The sequence below is a fragment of the Taurulus bubalis genome (genome assembly GCF_910589615.1).
Source record: "Taurulus bubalis genome assembly, chromosome: 8".
NCBI lineage: Eukaryota > Metazoa > Chordata > Actinopteri > Perciformes > Cottidae > Taurulus > Taurulus bubalis.
In genome coordinates, this window is record NC_136596.1 from 20562636 (window position 1) to 20582561 (window position 19926).

At 41.7% G+C, this 19926-nt stretch overlaps 1 protein-coding gene across 1 annotated transcript in view; it reads left to right on the top strand.

Moving 5' to 3' along the window:
* The window catches only part of LOC306739729 (transmembrane protein 132D), a gene marked incomplete at both ends in the record, with an annotated part of 218612 nt that overhangs the window by 112649 nt on the left and 86037 nt on the right, over positions 1–19926 (top strand). The window contains one exon of the mRNA XM_079221772.1: positions 904–1044. Within this exon, the coding sequence (XP_079077898.1) occupies positions 904–1044 (141 nt within the window). The remainder of the gene's footprint in view (positions 1–903; positions 1045–19926) is intronic.

A 19926-nucleotide genomic window follows, 5' to 3' on the forward strand; every position in this document is an offset into this window, starting at 1 on the left:
AAGAGATGAAAGAGGAGACCTGGTAAGGAAAAGAAAGGAGAGAGAGTGACGAGGGAATGGTGAGGTAGGAGGAATAGAAACAAGGAGGACATCTGGACGGGAAGGATAGAGGCGATGGGAGAGAAGGGAAGGAGTATTGCGTCGAACAGGAATCCGAAACAAATATGGAAGTAAAGGGAGAGTTGAAGCCAAGAGAAACGGAGGAAGAAATCATCCAGATTAATGGAAAAAGAAGAGGCAGCGATGAATGGCTTTAATCTAATTGAAGAGAGAAGAAAGTAAACTGGAAAAGGGAGAGGATTAGGGATGGCAAAATGTGAGGGACAGTTAGGAGGTTTAATGTATATGTGCACTAAGGAAAGGAAGATAGGGTGAAGGTGAGAAAAGGAGTATCTGAAGAGGAAAAAGGAAAAGAAAGAGAGCAAAATTAACAGAACAATACATTGTACTGTTAGAAATTGGCCGTTTATTGTTCCCTTTCTCATCACCAAAGTCACATTTTGTGTATTAGATATAATCTCCAGCACAGCATACAGCCGATTCATCGTCCATGCAGCACTTACTTCCTTAAATGTTTACTTTCATAAGAGCTTCTCCTGTCACTCCTTTGTCTTTTCCCACCAAAACATACCGTGGGAGGCAGCACCATGCTGGGTGAATCGATTTAAAAAAGACATTTTATACAAAGAGTATGGCACATATCAGGGATTAAAGAAAATAAGCGAGAAAATCAGGGCAGGGAAAATCCAAGCAAACCAAATTCAATTTTTAGCGAATTCCCCCCCGACTGTCATTCACTGGGATGACTCTCCTTTTCTGTTCACGATGTGCTTGTGTGAACTGTAAAATTAACCTCACTTTCTCTTCTCTTCTCTTCGTTTCTCTCTTCATCCATCTTTGCAGGGTGTGGTTCCAGTCAGGCATTAACTTCCTGACTGTGAAACCCAGCAACCTCATGGCGTGGGAGATCAAACAGGAAATGGCACCGGGAAGCAGTTCGTTGGCAGTGATGTGTCAGAGAAGGGCGTCCTCCACAGCAGAGAGGTAGGGCTGAAGCTCTAATGTCTACTTCGGTCTCTTCCACCGCTTACTCTGTCAGCCGCTGACGAGCTCCGCCAAGGAGGTTATGTTTTCACTTTGTTTGTGAGCAGGATCAATGAAAAACTACTGGCTGGATTTTTATAAAAAAATATTTTTCGCTGTTGCCATCCGTGTGAGATGGCGCATGGCCTTGTGCTCCCTGATTGCCCTTCTAGTTCCTTCCTTTTGTGCATAATTTTTCCGCTTAACCCCCAAAAAATAGCGTCATCAAAAAAATACAGGGGTTGCATCAGACAATAATCCTATGGTATCCAGACAAAAGTGCACTATGTGTGTTTGAAATGTAAACGGTACCCCAACTCACCTACTGTCCTCAACCTCCCTGCACAAACCCTAACACATTATCAACAACAATGTCACAGCTCAAACAGTTAGCGAACAAAAACGAAGTGGGTGAACTCCTCAGGCTGCCTCCTTTTATTTTGGGCCCCACTCTGTTGATTGGCCAGCTTGAAGTCTGTGGAAACCAAGGGAGGACGGCTCGAGGGAAGAGAGCACACACACACAGGCGCCTTGCCCTGCCTGACATGTAACAATGCCTCATTTCCATATTTAACCATAACATTTCAGAAAACTGAAAATAATTGTCCAAATGTAAGCAGTCAAGTGTTTCATGGTGATATCTATTAGTCAAAGTGTTACACCTATTCACATGCAGTGTCGTGCAACATTTCAAAGGCTACTTTTCTCCACTTCAGTGGTGCTTACATATACCACACTTTCAGCTTTATTCCTATCTATATTCTGAAGGTTTATATTGGGAAGTTTGTTCATATATCATTCATAGCCTGATTCCTTTTATGGACATTTTATTCCTAAAAACATGGCGACATTTCTTTTTCTCCCACAGAAATATCCAAATTCCCTCTGTAAAAACACTTGACTCTAATATGTCAACAAAATGAAATTAAAATGTAGAACTTGATTTAATTCAATCTATTCTAGAAATGTATGCAAATTAGAACAACACAATAATCCCTCATTTCCATATTAAGACTGTAAAGTAAAAAATGTAAAAAAAATGTAATAATCGTCTTAATGTAAGTAATAAACTGGAGGAAACCCCATGGCAATATCTATTAGTTATTGTTTTTACCCATGGGGTGTTTCCTATAAATGATAGAACATCGACAGTGTAACACCAAAAGCAAAATGTATATATACTGTTTAGCTTTTATTATGGCCTTCAAACTGCAATCTCTAACCCATAAAAGTATATGTTTAGGTTTACATATTGAGGAGTACCGTATACACACCATGAGCATGCACTACACATACACACAGTGGGCTGAAAAGCAGCAGTGGAAAGCACTGACCCGTGTGTCACACTAAATTTGCCATTTACTTGGTAATTGCTCTGCACTTATGTGGTTGGTTATGTTAGTGTGTGTGTGTGTGTGTGTGTGTGTGTGTGTGTGTGTGTGTGTGTGTGTGTGTGTGTGTGTGTGTGTGTGCGTGGATTAGCGCTTGTGAGTTTAGCTTGTGTCAGGAGGGTAAAACCAGCGACAGCAGAGTAAATACTTCCTGTTTTTTATTGTGTTGCTAATGTGATGGATGATCTGCACTTGACCCCAGTGCATGAGTAAGAGGTTATTGTTGCATTGATACAAAAAATAACAAAGACAGAAGAAATGTGATAAATCTGGATGATTCACTAAAAGCCGGTAAAATCAACATTGCGAACAGAGACTGAGGTTAACTGGGTAGCAGAGGAATATTGATTCAAAGTGCACAAGGCAACGGTGCAAACGCCACGCAATGCATGTGTAAAAGGTAGAGGAACTGAAGTACATGAACTGAATAGCCTTGATCCAGGAAATACCAGTGGTTTGACTCACACACAAGCTCCGAGCTTACAGCTCAAAGCAAGCTCCGAGGACCACAGTCAAGAAATATATTCCTCCTCTGTGATTGACACATGAATATTATTGTTACACCTTCGAAGGAGAGATATATAGCCTTTTTTTTCTTGTGCATTTTTTTTTATAAATGTTGACTTTAAATGTTATTCTAAAAAGGATAAAGTAAATGGCATTTTGTGTTTATTTAATATAAGTATATAATTTAAACTAAACTGTGCTATTTTCAAGTGACTAAAAGGTGTCCTGCAGTAATGCTCACAGATTTAGTACATATTTTTTACCTTTTATCTCACACACCTACACACATTCACATACTTGAATCTGCCCAGTACAATCACGGTCTGATATGCTGGTAAAAATAATGCTATTACAGGCTATATAGTAAAACAAACAATTATGAATAATTATGAATTCTCCAAAGTAATACTAATGTGCCGTTGCAGTAAATGTTGTGTTTATGAGGTGACTCAAGTGCAGTCCAGACACACACACACACACACACACACAAACACAGCCATTGTTCAGAGTGGAAAATACTGAATGCTGATGTAACATGCCGGCCAGAGTTTTTCTGTTCGCGCATTGTGTTGGTGTCAGTTGGAAAGTGAGTTACCCCATGGCTGAATGGAAAACTGTTTAACCAGTAAACATGGATGAGTTCTGATCCTCTTTTCTTTCTCTCTCTCCCTCCCTCACCTCACCTGTCTCTCCATCCATCTCTTCCTTCAACCTTGTGTTGGAGTGACTGAAGTTCCTGCTTCACTTTCCCTCATCGCCCTCCTTCTCCCTCCTCTCTGCTTCTTGAGGACAGTGCTGATGAATGACTTCCCATTGCATGAAACTATTATAGCAGGACCCCAGCTCAATGAGCACCACTTAGCTAGCCGTTAGCCACGTCTAGCATTGACTGATGGACGGCATCAGCAGCAATGGATGACCCAAATGTGACACTGAGGGAAATAAAACTGATGACACAACAGCTTTAAGCTTTCTAATCAAGAGCATGAGACAAAAGTTTCCATCAGATGTTTTTTAGACTTTGGAGCTTGTCTTTGTACAGTATGGTAAAGGATGCATCGTAGTTTGTTTGGCGGGAGATCAAAATGGCGTCGGGAGTCATCCCTTTTAATTGCTAAGCCCAGCCTCCCCTTGTTACCCTGCAACACATCTCAAGCTTTCCATTCCCCTCCATACCTTACACGGTATGCAGTTTATTGAATGATAATGATGGGATATTTGCCATCCGAATTCATAGTTATTTTGTAAACAAAAGTAAAATTTCCGGCCCGCAGCCGTGATTTTCCCAGCTGTCACTGACAGTAACAACGTGCGAATGTATCTTGATTATTACAAAAGAAGTTGAATTAATTCCTTGTAAATGTCCTTTACTAGAACAGGCCTTGCCTAAAGTTACGGTTACTGAGCTATGATTGGACAGTTGCTGTTTGGTCGATGGGCTGAAGCAAAGGGTCGACCGGTGAACAGAAGCATATACTTGATGCTGTGCTTATTTCTTGGATGGATTGCTCATGGACTCTCCTGGTCCTCTTCAGCATGGCTGGTAAAAACCGGAGGCGTCGGATGAATTTTGGGATGTGCCAGACATTGTAGCCTCAAGGCAAGGAAGTTATTTTCCTGGCCTGTTGTCACTCATCAGGACGGTGTTGTTAAAGGTGTTCAGATGGATGATTCTAAGTGGCTGCTTATTTCCATTAGCTTTGGCACGTATCCAGGTGTGTTAGATTTTGTACAGGTTTTTTTTTATGTTTATGCCCTAAAGAAAACACTCATCAAGATGATGTCAGGGTAAACACAGAAAGTGATGCTTTAGAAACCAGATTATGATATGGCTATCTCTCAAAGACATGCAATGAGAAGCAATCGCACTCTTTCACATTTACATCCACTAACACACACACACACACACACACACACGCACACACACACACACACACTCCTGCCGTCTTCAAATTGATACCGCAAACAAAAAAGGTGCCACAAGCACAAATATATACAAGTGTTTGGATGTAAACGCGTGCATAAATGCACAGGCCTATACAGACATGGACAGAACACACACACACACACACACACACACACACACACACACACACACACACACACACACACACACACACACACACACACACAGCATACACAGATTGCCAGCGTACAACAGGCATCACAGGCTTTTATCAGCGATTGTGTAGGGGGATGGCTAATTAAAAGAGCTGATCTGTATTAATCTCTAATGAGATATTACTGGATGAGACATGGAACAGTGAGCGTGCTTTTTTTATGAATGAGAGGGTGGAATGATTACTTCCTCTGACAATGAATGTTGTGAATTGATTGCTGTTACATATTGTTGTTGTGTGATATAATTTGATCTGACATGATACGGTGTTCGGTGTATGCGTATAATAGGGCCTGTATGGTGAGTGGATGCAGTAATTAGAACCGAAGCGTAGGCTTCGCTGTGTGTGTGGGCGTGTTTTTCATGTGCGCCTATGCATGTGTTTATAGTTGTGTGTGTCTATGAGGTGGGTGTTGTCTTACATGCATCACACTTTTGTGTACATGTATGTAGGTTGACAGTTATCTGCGACCAAAAAAATTAACTAATTGTTGATTATGATGTTAATTGCCGCTCCACTATCACACATACCAGAGGACCTCAATTCTATTTTCATTGAAGCACCGTCACTTGCCCAGAAGTTTGGATCAAAACTCTTCAGCGCTCATTTTTTTCTCTATTGATTTTGGTTATGCAGTAATTATACATTATTTTGGTATTTCTCACTATTTGGCCATTCTGATATAACTTAGCTGTAATTACACAGCACTGTCACACTGTGTTATTCACACTCTGCTCAGTTCTGCCTCCCTGCCCTTCTGCCGCTGTTTACCAGTGCTCGGAAAAATACAATATAATGAGATGTTTGGATGTGCATGTGTGTGTCTCCTCTACCTCAGAAAATGGCATTGAAGTGCCCTCAAGCAAGATATGTCTTTGGTTGGAATTCATTTTGATTATCATTTCCAGTTGCTATTCATTCATCTTTCACTGCATGCTATTTTTGTATCATTTCAATATCATCTTATTATACAGTACATTATGTTTATTATTTTTAGTAAATATATTGGATGATATACTGTGTTCCATTTATAAAACTGTGCTGCTTATGTCGTAGCCTTGACCTTGTTGAGTTTTTAGTGTTGTTCCTGATGTTGTTAGTCATTTTCACAGCCTCTCAAGTTTTGTCTTGCTTTTCCCACTATGTTTACAGTTTTATTAGTTTGCATGTTGAATAAATTAAACCCAACAGGAAGTGGAACAGGCTCAGGAAGGCCGTATCGTTTTGTCTGGTGGGTAATATTAGGTAAAATGTGCCATAGTTTGAGTGTGGCGGATGATCCCAGAATGGGAGCAGTGCTCTATTTCATGATCGTGATTAGATCTATGGATTAACACTAATGGGCCTCGTTCGATAGCAGAACTGGGGTAATGCACTGCCCACACTCCATACAGGGACATGCTATTTATCTGCTTGTGTGCGTGTGGTTGTTTGTGTGTGTGTGTGTGTGTGTGTGTGTGTGTGTGTGTGTGTGTGTGTGTGTGTGTGTGTGTGTGTGTGTGTGTGTGTGAGAGAGTGCGTGTTAAACAGCATTTTCCAAGTTTTTCATCATCCTGATCCCTTTACTTGCAGAGGCAGGAACAGAAGCCATTTAATGATTTTACAGTAAATCCTGCAGAAGCTGAACTACCGTCAAATATAATATACTGTAAGTACTGTAGAAATAAATAAATTAGTTTAAAGAAAGCAATAAAGCATTTCTGTGCAACGTGTAAGAGGGTGAAACAAAATCTAAATTATAGTGGGAATTTTCCAGGAAAGCAGTTAAATTGTTGCACATTAGAGGTGATTGTTTCTGAATAGTTGAACAGTTCACACCGAGGCCCGTGTTCACAAAGCTGCATAGTTCAAAGAGTTGATTTTAGTGACGAAATTCTCAGAAAATTATTAAAACGTCCCATTAGAGTAAAGGGAAGATCCTGGTGTAGATAAAAGTTCTGCACATCTTCGCCCTTAAGATAGCTCCAAAGGTGAAGAACTGTTGGAAGTGGGGAGGACTTTTAAGATGCTTAAGAGTTTCTAAAGCAGAGGAGAAAATGATGGAACGACAAAGAGGTTGTGCATATACTCGCCAAATGCTGAAAGACAATAAGTTAATGAAATGATCCCATGAATGGATTATGGGACAATGGGCTCAGACATGTAGAAAGGCCCCTCATCCTGTCTAAATCGGAACAAGTCATCCAAACTTGAGTCTCAAAGAGTCTACTTTTCATCATTCGTTATCTCTTTGTGGCGGTCCTGTGTCAATTTTTCTTTAATTTGCATCTCTTTGTGGGAAGTCATTTGTTGCCTTTATCTGTATTTTTTAGGTTGTTTCGTGTTTATTTTCAATAGTTTTGTGTCAAATCGTCTAAACACAAATCAGTGCATCTACCCTAAGGACCAAACACGGTGACAGTGAGCTAATGCTTTTTCTTAATATGCTAGATTGTTTGATTCTCATTCTTACATGAACAATATTCTTAAATAGAAGGTGACAGTTGTTGAGCACTGTGTTGATGCATTTATTATCATCAATAGTGTTGCATTCGCTTTAATCTTGAACACTGCAGTTAAATCAAATACAACAAAGAAAAGGCGTTCAATCAAATTTGATTCTGGGTTTCTTTCCAAGCTGAAATGTAAGCGAAACTAACAGCTCCATGAGCGTCTTTTTCCCTACAAACCGGCAAGTCAGTGAATTAGGAAGCACGACTAAACTTACACTAATGTCCTGTTGATTAATAGCTGTTTACATCTTCCGGGTGCTGATGGAAATAATATTTAAAATCTAAGATTAGGGCAGAAAACAGCATATTTTGTCTACCTTCTACAGTATCATTGACAGATGGCTCATGCACCAACCACATATGTATTATAAGGCCACGGTAGATGAACTGTGCATGCTGCAATAAGAAATTCAAGATTCAAAGTAATCATGTACACATGCACAACGTTTACATATTCAGGAAAACGTGAATTCTTACCCATTTATGGAAATACCCCACTAAAAAGAAGATGCAACTGTTTTGTTCAGCATGCATCACTGCATAGCTTGCATACTGTAAGTAAGCTAACCCGAGTCATACATTTTCAGGAATGTATGATGTGTGTGTGTGTGTGTGTGTGTGTGTGTGTGTGTGTGTGTGTGTGTGTGTGTGCGTGTGTGTGTGCGCGCGTGTGTGTGTGTGTGTGTGTGTGTGTGTGTGTGTGTGTGCGTCTGCTTGTGTGGATGATGGTACCTTTGCCTTCTTTTAAATAAAAATAGTGAGGGACACAATCATAATGTTCCAGAGTTATTATATGATTTGCATTTGAAATACATTACTGTCGCCTGTGAAACGGAAATATATTTCAGTCCTGACATACACACACACACCCTCTGTCGAGTCAATCTTCTGTATGTATACTGCCAAAAATCCTTGGAGCCCGTACCCTTTTGAAGGATGCGTATACTTTAAAAGTAAGTACAAACACACACACACACACACGCACACACACGCACACGCACACGCACACACACACACACACAGGTGTGAGGATTATGTTTTTAATAATTGAGATTGTTTTAATTCACACAACAAGAGGGAGCAGGGCGTGGGGTTAAGTGTTTGGTTTTAGTTGTTTGTAAAGACAAACTAACCCAACAGGGAGCTTTTATTTCGAGTGCTGTCAGTCTCTATGGGATACACACACTCATACGCACACACACTCATGGACATGGGGCCGAGATGTCTCCAGTCTCTGTTGGCAGACATGAGGATTAAAACACAGCAACAGGGAGGAAAGATAGAAAAAGAGAGGGTTCTCTGCGAACCACATAGGAAGAAAGGGAGCGTTAAAGTGAGTGAGTCTGGACGGAGGTATGGAACAAGAAAAATGAGAGAGGAAGAAGCCCTGAGAGCCCGACAGTGGTGATGCTGGTGTTTGTCCCCTGAGAGGAAAGAAATTAGAATTCTCAAACATTTATATTCCATTTATTTCATTTCAGAATGTGTGTGTGTGTGTGTGTGTGTGTGAGATACATATTTATGTCATAAGCAGGCGGAGTCAATTTGTGTGTGTCCTTCTGTATGACACATTTCTCTGCCCCATCACTCTAACCAGGGCCAAAGTACTTGCCCTACTTTATCCTAAAGAAATTCCCCTGATGCCACGTAAGCACACACATGGACGCATACTTACACACACACACACACACACACACACACCATCATTGAATATCTCTCCTCGGGAATTCCTTTCACTGGGCGTGAACCCATAATGTGAATTTATTGTTACTTAAGCCGTGCAGAAAGTTTTGAGATATGTGTCTCTGAGATTTCTGCTACACTCCAATTCAATGGTCCCAGGTTTTTTGGGTGCATTCAAAGCACCTATAATGTCGTTGGCCTCTGGATACTCCACAGATTTCACTCTGAACAGTTTTTGAAGTTACAAATGACTTTGCTGATTCAAAACATGCATTCAGTATAAAGAGTAAAAGCAGAAAGTTACTCTAAACAAAAATGTGTAGACTACTATGACCACAAACTAAATTACATTCAACCCCATTGAAATGGGGTGGCAACAATTTCTTAAAAGTTGATCTTGAAAATTAAACCAACGCTATCTGCAAGGCCAGACACCAGTGGGGAAACTCGAGGAATTGTACATGGTGTATTGGTTCTTAACTGCACTGTACAAAAACTGGTTTTAGTCTCCATCAAATTTCCAAACCCAAATCCTGAACCTGCAAAGTTCCATCTCAATTGTCCAGGTGGAAAGATAAGTTGACTTTTCAATCTAATTAGTCTTAAATAATCTTGTCTCCCAGTTCCTAATACCCACCACCCCCTCCCCCGCCCCCTCCTCCTCATCCCAAGCTTCCAGTGTATTATAGAGTTTTTATCTACTGTATTTCAACACCTTCACCTCTGAGTATTGATTTGTCCCTGAATGAAATATAAAAAAAACCCAAGGATAATAGTCCAAGTACACACACACACACACACACACACACACACACACACACACACACACACACACACACACACACACACAAATACATAGAAAAGTCTATGGGGGTCCTTTAACGGAAGAGCCGAGGAAATGACCACCCCAATGATAATAGCCTGTGTTTATCGTCCTTCTTTCCTTCCCTCCTTCTTCTCTCTTCCCTTTATTGCACATGTCTCTAAAGGTGCCTTCATGTACACAATACTCACACAATATGTGTTATGGTTGCTTTATAGTGTATTAAACTGACTCCAATGACTTTCTTCCTCTCTATTCTCCAGCCAAACTCTCTTTTCCCTCATCGGTCCAGTTTCCCCTCTTTGCCCTCCCTCCCTGGATTGCTTGCAAAATGACTATATTTTTTATGGTCTGATTTTCTTTTTCAATTCCACTCAAGCATGTTTGGCTTGCATAAGGTCAACAATGCCATTCCAACTTTGCGTGTTTTGTCATCTCACATCTTGACCCTGAATAATAATTTGCTCCTGAACAAACATTTTGCCTTCTTTTTTTTAAGTTGGAGCTGGATTTGTGGCTGAGAGCTGTAAAGATGTTCAGGTTTTTCAGCTGATAAACATCAATCCCAGTTTTGGAATTGAGCGGTAATGTCAATATGGTGAGATAATATGGGTGAGCATGGAGAAGAAGAGGAGGAGGGGAGAGATAAGGGGGGAAAGAAAGAGGTATGTGCTGACCACAAAAGGATGGAAAATGCTAGAGGAGGAAAAGTAGAAATGGAAAGAAAAGAAGAGATGTAAGCAGGCTGAGAAGGGAAGGTGGAAGGTACTAAGGAAAGCTAATTTCTTGCAACTTTCTTTTTCTTTAACAAAAGAAAATGTATCCTTGATTATGATTGGTTGATCTTCGGTCCAAACCCCAGCGAATAAATGTCACTTTGTGGCGGCTGTGTTCATGCTGACACTGCAGGCAAACCAGCTACCTGTAAGTGAATAAACCTTCTGAAAATAAACCTGTCATCCTGCAAGACAATACGTTTGGGAACATGGCTCAACTGAATGAACTTGATTTAAGTCGTTGTAACTTCGGATCCATCAGCTTGTCTCCAAGGTGCGCCACGATTTACCTCCTCTGGAGTTCATGACGCCATCCAATTAAATAAGTTGACCCACGTGACATTCCTCTCAAAAGCACTATTTACTAAGTTTCTTAAGCTGAAGATTCCATTCAGAAGGCACAAAGTTAGAAGTGGCACCTCTTCAATGGATAGTCCTGTAATTCACCAGGTTATTACACGTGTTATGTAAGTGGAGGAAAACACTAGCTGTCAATTAAAGGAAAAAGGGCAAAAAGAAGCGCTTTGGGGTGTGATAAAGGCAGCATTTGTGTTCATTACGTGTGGTTTGGTGAGTGTTCATGTGATCCAACACTCTATCATAGCCCTGAGCGATGACCCGGGCTGGCTAATTAGGCCTCGCAGATATGAATGGGTTTTATGTGTACAGCCTCACCTAGCATCATTCTGTCACTCACTGAAATGACCCTGGCCACCTGAGCACACTCCATCACCAGGCCGGACTCATATGCAAACACGTATGCAAGCGTGAATGCAGGCAGGTGCACACACACACACACACACACACACACACACACACACACACACACACACACACACACACACACACACACACACACACATGCACTGGCTTCACACACATATTGAATTTATTGAATAAGCTGCATGGGATCCCAGAGTTCATCTTGACTGGAAAGTAAATCCACACACACACACGCACACACACACACACACACACACACACACATACACACGGTATCGGTCACATTTCATGCACGCACTCGTGACTAAACACACAAACACACCATGCAAACACACACACTGTACTTTTCTGAATGTTTTTGTAGGCCATGCTTTAAATAACCTTCCAATCCCATTGGCTTATTCCCCTTGCTCTAACACCCATTCCTCCCTCGCTCCCTCTCCCGCTCCTCACCCTCCATGCCCCTGTTAGACCCCCCTGGGAGCCTGCGTAGCGGGATGTGTGGCTAATTAAGGCGACCTACGCGAACCCCGCGTGTTCGAGTCCCTCTCCTTAGAGATGTACAGTGTCATAGAGCGAGCGGCAGAGCCCATGCATGTGTGTATGTGTTTGTGTGCGTGTGTTGGGGAAGAGGTGTCAAACGTTGGAGATATCCCAGTCCCTTTCTGCATTTCTCTTCTTTTTTTTCTTCTCTCTGTTTGCTCTCTTATTCCCATCCCTTCCCTCCCTGCGTCCCGCATGTCCTCCGTCTCTTCCTCACCACAAAACTTGTCCTCCTTTAGCGCTCTCTTTGCCTTCCTTTTCCAACCAGCTCCATTCTTTCATTCTGTCCTCCTGCTTTTGCCCTCCCACCCTCCTTAGGCGACAGCAACGCCAGGGTCCCATTGCTGCTGTTTAATTAATTCTTTTCATTGTGTAAATCAAAAACGGAGCTTGTGTCCTTGACTTGAGAGCTCTCGAGCATGCACGAACGGCACAAACAAACTGAGGGGGCCGAGCGCCTCCGTCTCCCAGGAGGAGGCTAAAAGGATCTGCAGAAAGAAGAAAAGGAAAAGAAAAAGAGAGGAAAAAGTTGCTCTACTTTGTAGACGGAAGATTGTCTTTCAACGGGAGGAAGGGGAGTAGTGGGTAAGGGGGGTGATAATAATAATATAACCCAACCGCCGGACAAGAAGTCAATACTGGCTGATTCGGCTAAACCCCGGAATATGTTTTTTACTTCTGATGCCAATGTTTTCTAAATGTTCACTTTCTAACAGCATCAATCATTTCAGAAAATGCCAAAGACTGAAATACAGTGATAATCCCAAGGCAAGTGTATTCATATAGCAGCACATTTCTAACCTGACCCACCAGATGGTTTGATACATAGAACCGTCTGAGAACCTGTCACTAGAAACAGTTTGGAAGAGGGCAGGCACCTTAAAAAAATACACTGTAGGTGATTGGATGATCCATCTGTCAATTAAACTCTTGCCAAAGTGAATATAGGAGACGGGGGAGGGAAAGACAATATGGTGCTGGGGACTCCAGTAAGCTCTTTGACACGCCATTCATAACCCTCTCTGACTAATAAGAACTTACATTTTGAGCAAATTGTATTGTTAATAATACAATAAAGACAGAATATAAAAGGAGTAAGAAGAGAAGTACTGATGTGCAGAAAACATTGGCTAAGAGTAGATCCATGACTTTGCTTTGGCTGAATGTTTTTCACTTTAATGGCCAGCTTATAGAGAAGGGGAGAGGAGCAGTGGGATGGAGGGGGAGGGAGAAACCAATTCTACGTCCTTTTCTTTCATGGCTCTGGAGAATGCTTTTTTTCTCTTGCAGTGAGCAAGAGGATGGGAGGAATGGCGACAGAGGGAGTAAAGGATGCCGAAAGAGGAAACGGGCAGCTGTTTACTTTTCATGGTTGTCAAAGAGAGACAGAGGGAGGCCATGATGGGGATTGGAGGGGGGTTGGGAGATTGAATGTTCTTCACCGTGAGGCTCTTGTGCATACATGCCTTTTTTACCACCAAGCTCAGCGTGAGGGCAGGATGGAGAAGGAATAGGAGACAAGAGTGCACTCTGGTTTTCTTTGGTGAATTCCTTTGAGAACTGGGAAGGGATCAGATTAAAGGTTGCATTCTTAAATCCATTTATTTAGTTATTCATTTGATGTAATGTTTCAGGAGACGACTTGCCACTCAAATGGCATCACAGCTTGGCAGCGCCACGTCCCCTGGGCTCTCTGTTGACTGAAGCTCCATGTTTCTGGTGGCAGTCTTGTTCATTCAAGGCCCCAATGACACAGTTCTCCTTTACATTTGTTCCAAATAAACTTAGTTTGCTCCTGATAAAAACACATCACTTCCTGTGTGCCAGTTTATTTTTTCCTGCAAAAAGTTATCCAATTTACCATGGCTTTATTTCTTCCAGAATGGCGACCGATGTTTACACCCATTACACCATTGGTAATGTTCATATAGAGACCGTCTTGGCGGTGCATCTTTATTTTAATACATTCTGCTGCAGTCATGGCTGCTATGACACGGTGAAAGCTGCAAACCTTATCTGAGTTCAACACAGTTTTAATTTCCGCAAGTACAGGTTTCACTAGTTTGATAAATTGCATTAATATCAAAATCATCACAAAATGTAAAAACTCATGCAGTCAAGCATTCATGGATCCAGTGTGCATGTCACTTGTCTTATGACCTGATCTTCTGACATTCATTTGATTCTTAATTGTATTTTGAGTAAGTGCGTTCTCCATCTTTTTAGTAGCTGTATGGCTGGAGCCAACACATTGTTCTGCTCTGACAGAAGCAAGAGCTTGCCTCAAATTTAATATTTTACCTCGACCCTCTTTTAGCGTTAAATTGCTGTTTAATTTATTTTCCAACATTGCAATACAATGTCCATTCATATCAACTAAATCTTGGTAGTTATTTTTTATGATTATGTTTATGTGCTCAAAGTACATGGTTTAAGAAGTCAGGGCATGTGTTTTTTCTTTTGTTTTTTAACTTTGCTTTAACAAATAACAACTTAACCTAAAACAAAAAAAACTGAAAAAAAAAATTCATTTGTGCATGGCAATAGTGTTGAACACCAGCTAGTCCTCCTCAAAGTCAATGTTCCCTTACACACATTTCTTCTTAAATTATTTTCTTGACCTCATGACTTTTGCATTGAGGTCAAGTAAAAGCAGACAGGAAATCAATAAGGACATAAAATTCAGTTCTGGCTTATTCCTCTCTTGAGGAATACCCCCGCCTATTTTTTTTATAATTTTGAGATTCAAGCCTCTGAGACCTGGAGCTCTAACCTCCAGTCTCCCGCTGCTCTGTCTTTTTCCACACGCAAGTTGCCACATCATCCTACCCGCAGTGAGAAACATCAGGTGTTTGACAATGAAAAAAAAAAAAAAAACTTTTCCACGTAGGTTTGTTTTTTTGCTTCCTGATGTGACTGAAAACCTTCCTTCTCTTCTCGCTGTCAGTAATGGGTTCCTCCTGTCAATAAAAGGTTCAACTGTGTTTCATAGCTGACAACAGCACCTGTCCTCACAACTGATGCTTCTCCATCTTTCTTTTTTCTCTTACTAAACCCTTCATCTTCCCATCACTCCTCGGTCTTTCTCTCCCTCTGTTCTTGTACTTGTTTTTTTCCTGCTTGGTTCCTGTTTTTCAACATTATTTTTCTTCTTCTGTTTATATGTGGCTCATTCTACCTCTCCTTCTCTCTCATTATCTATTTCCATCTCCGATTCAGTTCCTTAACAAGCTGCTTCCTGTCTGTCTGGCACAGCTGTTGATTACCTAATTACCTTGCCTTTCACGCACACACACACACACACACACACACACATACACACACACACACACACACACACACACACACACACACACACACACACACACACACACACACACACAATTACACACACATTAACACACAAATACACAAACCACCCCTCTCTGGCACACACAAAGAAAAAGATTGCTCGGGCTACAGCCATTGTTTGTAATCAATCATAAACGGAATGCATTTATATTGCGCTTTTTGAGTCTGCTGATGACTCAAAGCGCTTCACAACACATGCCAACATTCACCCTTTCACACACATTCATACACCGATGGCAGAGGCTACCAAGCAAGGTGCCAAACTGCCGGTTCAGTGTCTTGCTCAAGGACACTTTCTCTGGAGGATTGAACTAAGAACCTTCACACACCGTCTGTGTGACACTGTCAGTGACTCTTTTACGACAAAATAAACATGTCTTGCCAATGTTTAGCTAATCAATAGAGGGTACATTGACATATGTAAAGGACGAAGCCACGGTATGAAGAGTGGAATTATGTTATCGTTGTTTTTGGCCAGGAACATTTACATTTGCTCCAATATGTTTCACAGTTTAGCTCTTTATCCCCAGTGTTGATCTCCAAATGCTCTTTAATGCATGATAATGTTGAGGGGGAAAAGTTACCTTTTATTGTCAACATAGAAGAAGTGGTAATGTTCTGTTGTCTCCTCAAGACCAAGAGCAGCCTCTGGGTCCATTTCTTGATTTGTTTTGCTCAGAGAGTTTTGTTTTATAGTTTAATTTATTTGCATGAACAAATGGCAAGACCTGAAAAAAAGAAGATGTGCAATCTGTGCAGGTGAGACATAAAAACCCCAATTGGTGCTGCAAAATATCTCACCCCTGAAGGGAGAAATAGAAGACAACAACCAAGCACATAACATCAAACTAAACACAAGGGAGAATGGACAAACAGAATCTATAAATAGCACGCAAGGACAATAAAGCTTCGCCCTAGAGCTGAAAAAGTGATAGTAGTATAAGGGTTTGAGAGATGTGTGTGTTTTAGGCCTAATGTAAATTTAAAGAGAAAGAAAGGAAGAAAGTGTGTGTTGCTCTTCCTCCTTGGTGTGTGTGTGTGTGTGTGTGTGTGTGTGTGTGTGTGTGTGTGTGTGTGTGTGTGTGTGTGTGTGTGTGTGTGTGTGTGTGTGTGTGTGGTGATATGCCAACACTTATTCTGTGGTATTTTACTGGCATATTTCCCCATGTTTGCAAATATTGGTTTGAACTGGAACAATATGTAAGTGTTACGACAAATGTTTTTCAGATTAGATATTGACTAAAGCCAGGCCAATGACGCAAGTTTGTTCACAAGCCAACAAGTAAAATCCATTTCCGTCCCTCTATCTCTCGGTCTTCCCCTCACTTTTTCTTGCTTCCTTTTCGATCTCATTTCTCCGTCAGCCAAGTAATTAAATTCAAAGGTGCTGTTTTGGCATGAGAAAGAGTACTGAGTTGCTTATTGCCAAAGAAAACACAACAAATAGCGGATAAAATATCAACTATTAGATGAAATGACAACTCTGTCCCAATTTAGCCTTTCACGCCCTCCCTCTCTAGCACTATTGACTTTTCAACCTTTTTCTCTCGCTCCTCTCCTCCTGTTGGTATCAGTGGAAACTTATTTCTCTCTCTCTCTCTCTCGCTCTCCCTCGCTCTCCCTCCTCTCTTGATGATTAAAGGTTCTGATTATGTTTGCCAGGATACCCATTAGCTTGGACACATGCAAAGGCCTCTGACCTCCTTTCCATTACACGCAGACACGTTCACAGTTCGAGTTTGGTTCCCAACATAACCCACAAACATACTCAGAGACCCACATTTAGGCATGCTTCCACACACTTACACCGTTACACACACTAATGCCCTTGAGACTAATTATCAGTCAGGTGTGTCTTCTTATATTTATTTGGGCCAGTGAGGTGCTAACAAGCATTCCGCTTCCTCTTTTCTCGATTTTGCCATCTGTCTGCTTTTTTCATTCTCTACTTACTCCTGTCACACCATTTTCCTCTCTCTCTCTCTCTCTCTCTCTCTCTTTCTCTCTCTCTGTCTCTCTCTCGCTGTCTTCTTCCTTCTCTACCAGACATTGCTGAGGCAGGGGTTTTGCAGGTTGTGTTTCGTGTCAGATCCAGTGAAAAACTGCCAGAGACAAGGGGGTTAAAAAGAAGTGCTATGCTGCATTAAAATCAGACAGGTGTGGTTTGGTAGACGACTGCTGCAAGTTTTATTCAAGGCAAATGGTCTCAGCAGCCTTATAGTAGTCTCAGTGATGTAGTGCCAAACTAAACGGTGCATGGACTATGACCTCCAGTTGGTGACAAATAACCGCCAAAAGTCCAAAAATAAACAGAACTCAAAGAGCTAAGCACATCACAATGCTTAACACCAAAGACTATATAAGTAAATGGACGACGCGTCTCCACTTCTTACCACTGTGCAAAAGTGAAGCCAAAATATCCCTCTGCCATCGTGCTCTTTACCACCCGAGCCAATCATATGATGTCTGCTTCACTACATTCATGATCAAATTTTTTACAGACTCCTGTGATCATTAAATATCATCTGCGTGTGGATTTAATGTCAGTGGAGATGTTGCTAAGCTAGCGAGTGACACCGTCAGTGACTGTCAACCATCCAACCCTGTCTCCTAAACATTACGTTCCCCCAGAACTAATACGCATTCCCAATTACGTTTGATCAGAAACGTATCTCCTCCCTGATTAGGTTTGTGTTTGACGTATTACACATACGTTTATAATCGTGTGTTTGTGTTATTGTTTTCTTGCTTTATTTAAGCATATTTTAATTTTCAAACTCTGCGGAGAAAAAAGAAAAGAGGGGCGGGGTGAGGCCAGTGACAGCCGGCCGGCCCGGGCCGGGCGCCGGCCGCACCGGGAGCCCGAGAGTCGGCCGCACCGGGAGGACCGGAGCACCGGCCGCACCGGGGCTCGGTGTTCAGACGCTTGGCGCCGCCGTCGGTAACAGCCTCCTTCGCGCCGGCTCCGGTCTTCTCTGAGTCGGGTTGTTTGTGAATGCAGCCCAAAGTGTGTGATAAACTCCATCTAGTGCTGTAAACCACTGCGATCATCAGCAGACACTCGGATCTCTGTGGTCACATTAAGTGCAGAATCCTCCGTGAAAAATATTCAAACGGGCGGAAGGAGTCACGGGACCCAACATCCGGTTTTCAAAATACTAGCTGATATGAATGTGTTCAGAACATTTCTGACCACATCCAAACATCTTAACTGTAACAGTACGTTGTGTTTGACTTATTACAATATTTTTGTAAGACCAGTACAGTCTGACGGCGGCGCCAAGCGTCTGAACACTGAGCCCCGGTGCGGCCGGTGCTCCGGTGCCGCCGGTCCCCCCGGTGCTCGCCTCCCGGTGCGGCCGACTCTCAGGCTCCCAGTGCGGCCGGCGCCCGGACTGGGCCGGCCGGCTGTCACTGGCCTCACCCCGCCCCTCTTTTCTTTTTTCTCCGCAGAGTTTAAAAATTAAAATATGCTTAAATAAAGCAAGAAAACAATAACACAAACACACGATTATAAACGTATTTGTAATACGTCAAACACAAACATAAAAACAATAAAACTAAAATACGCGTATAATCAACATACGTGTTTAATCAACATATACGTGTATAATCAACGTATGTGTAATATGTCAAACACAAACCTAATCAGGGAGGAGATACGTTTCTGATCAAACGTAATTGGGAATGCACATTAGTTCTGGGGGAACGTAATTTTTAGGAGACAGGGTTGAACCATCAGGCCTATAAGACCTTTGAGTTGGTCCGTCATGGCGAGTTGTCATGTTGTCCATTCCTATATACACTCTACGGTTGGCAGAATGAAGTTCATTAATGAAGTTAATGTCCTTAACATGTAATCTTCTATTCGAGTCACGTTTCCCAGGCTCAATGGAATGACGTGCAAATGTTAAACATTTTAATCAACTTGATTTCTTAACTGTATAGAAACAAATTGTCAGTTAATAATGCAATCATTTCAATAACTGTTTTTTCCAGCCACCTAGTTACACAACCTTTTATTTCTGCTTTGTATCGACATTTATACATGCATACTTCCTTTCGTTTTCAAACAGATGTATTAGCTGTGCCTGCATGTTAGTGTGCATATGTTTTTATTCAGTATGTGTGAAGATGTGAAACCATGTTAACAGCCTAAATAAGAGAGGTCGGTCAAAGTTGACCCCGAGCCATCTTTCTGCTTGGCCTCTTCTGTCTCGTAACACATGTGCAAACTTACACTCCATAACACATACAGTACATTTGTACTCACATGCAGTCAGATGCCAAGACATATGTACAAGCTTGTATAGACTTAACTGTCTCCGCAGTGACCTCACATGCATGCATGATGGGTAAGCGTGCCTCGTGAGCGGAGGCAGTTCTACAGCACCAGAATGAACTATCTGTCACTGTTCACCTCTCTACTCCTTC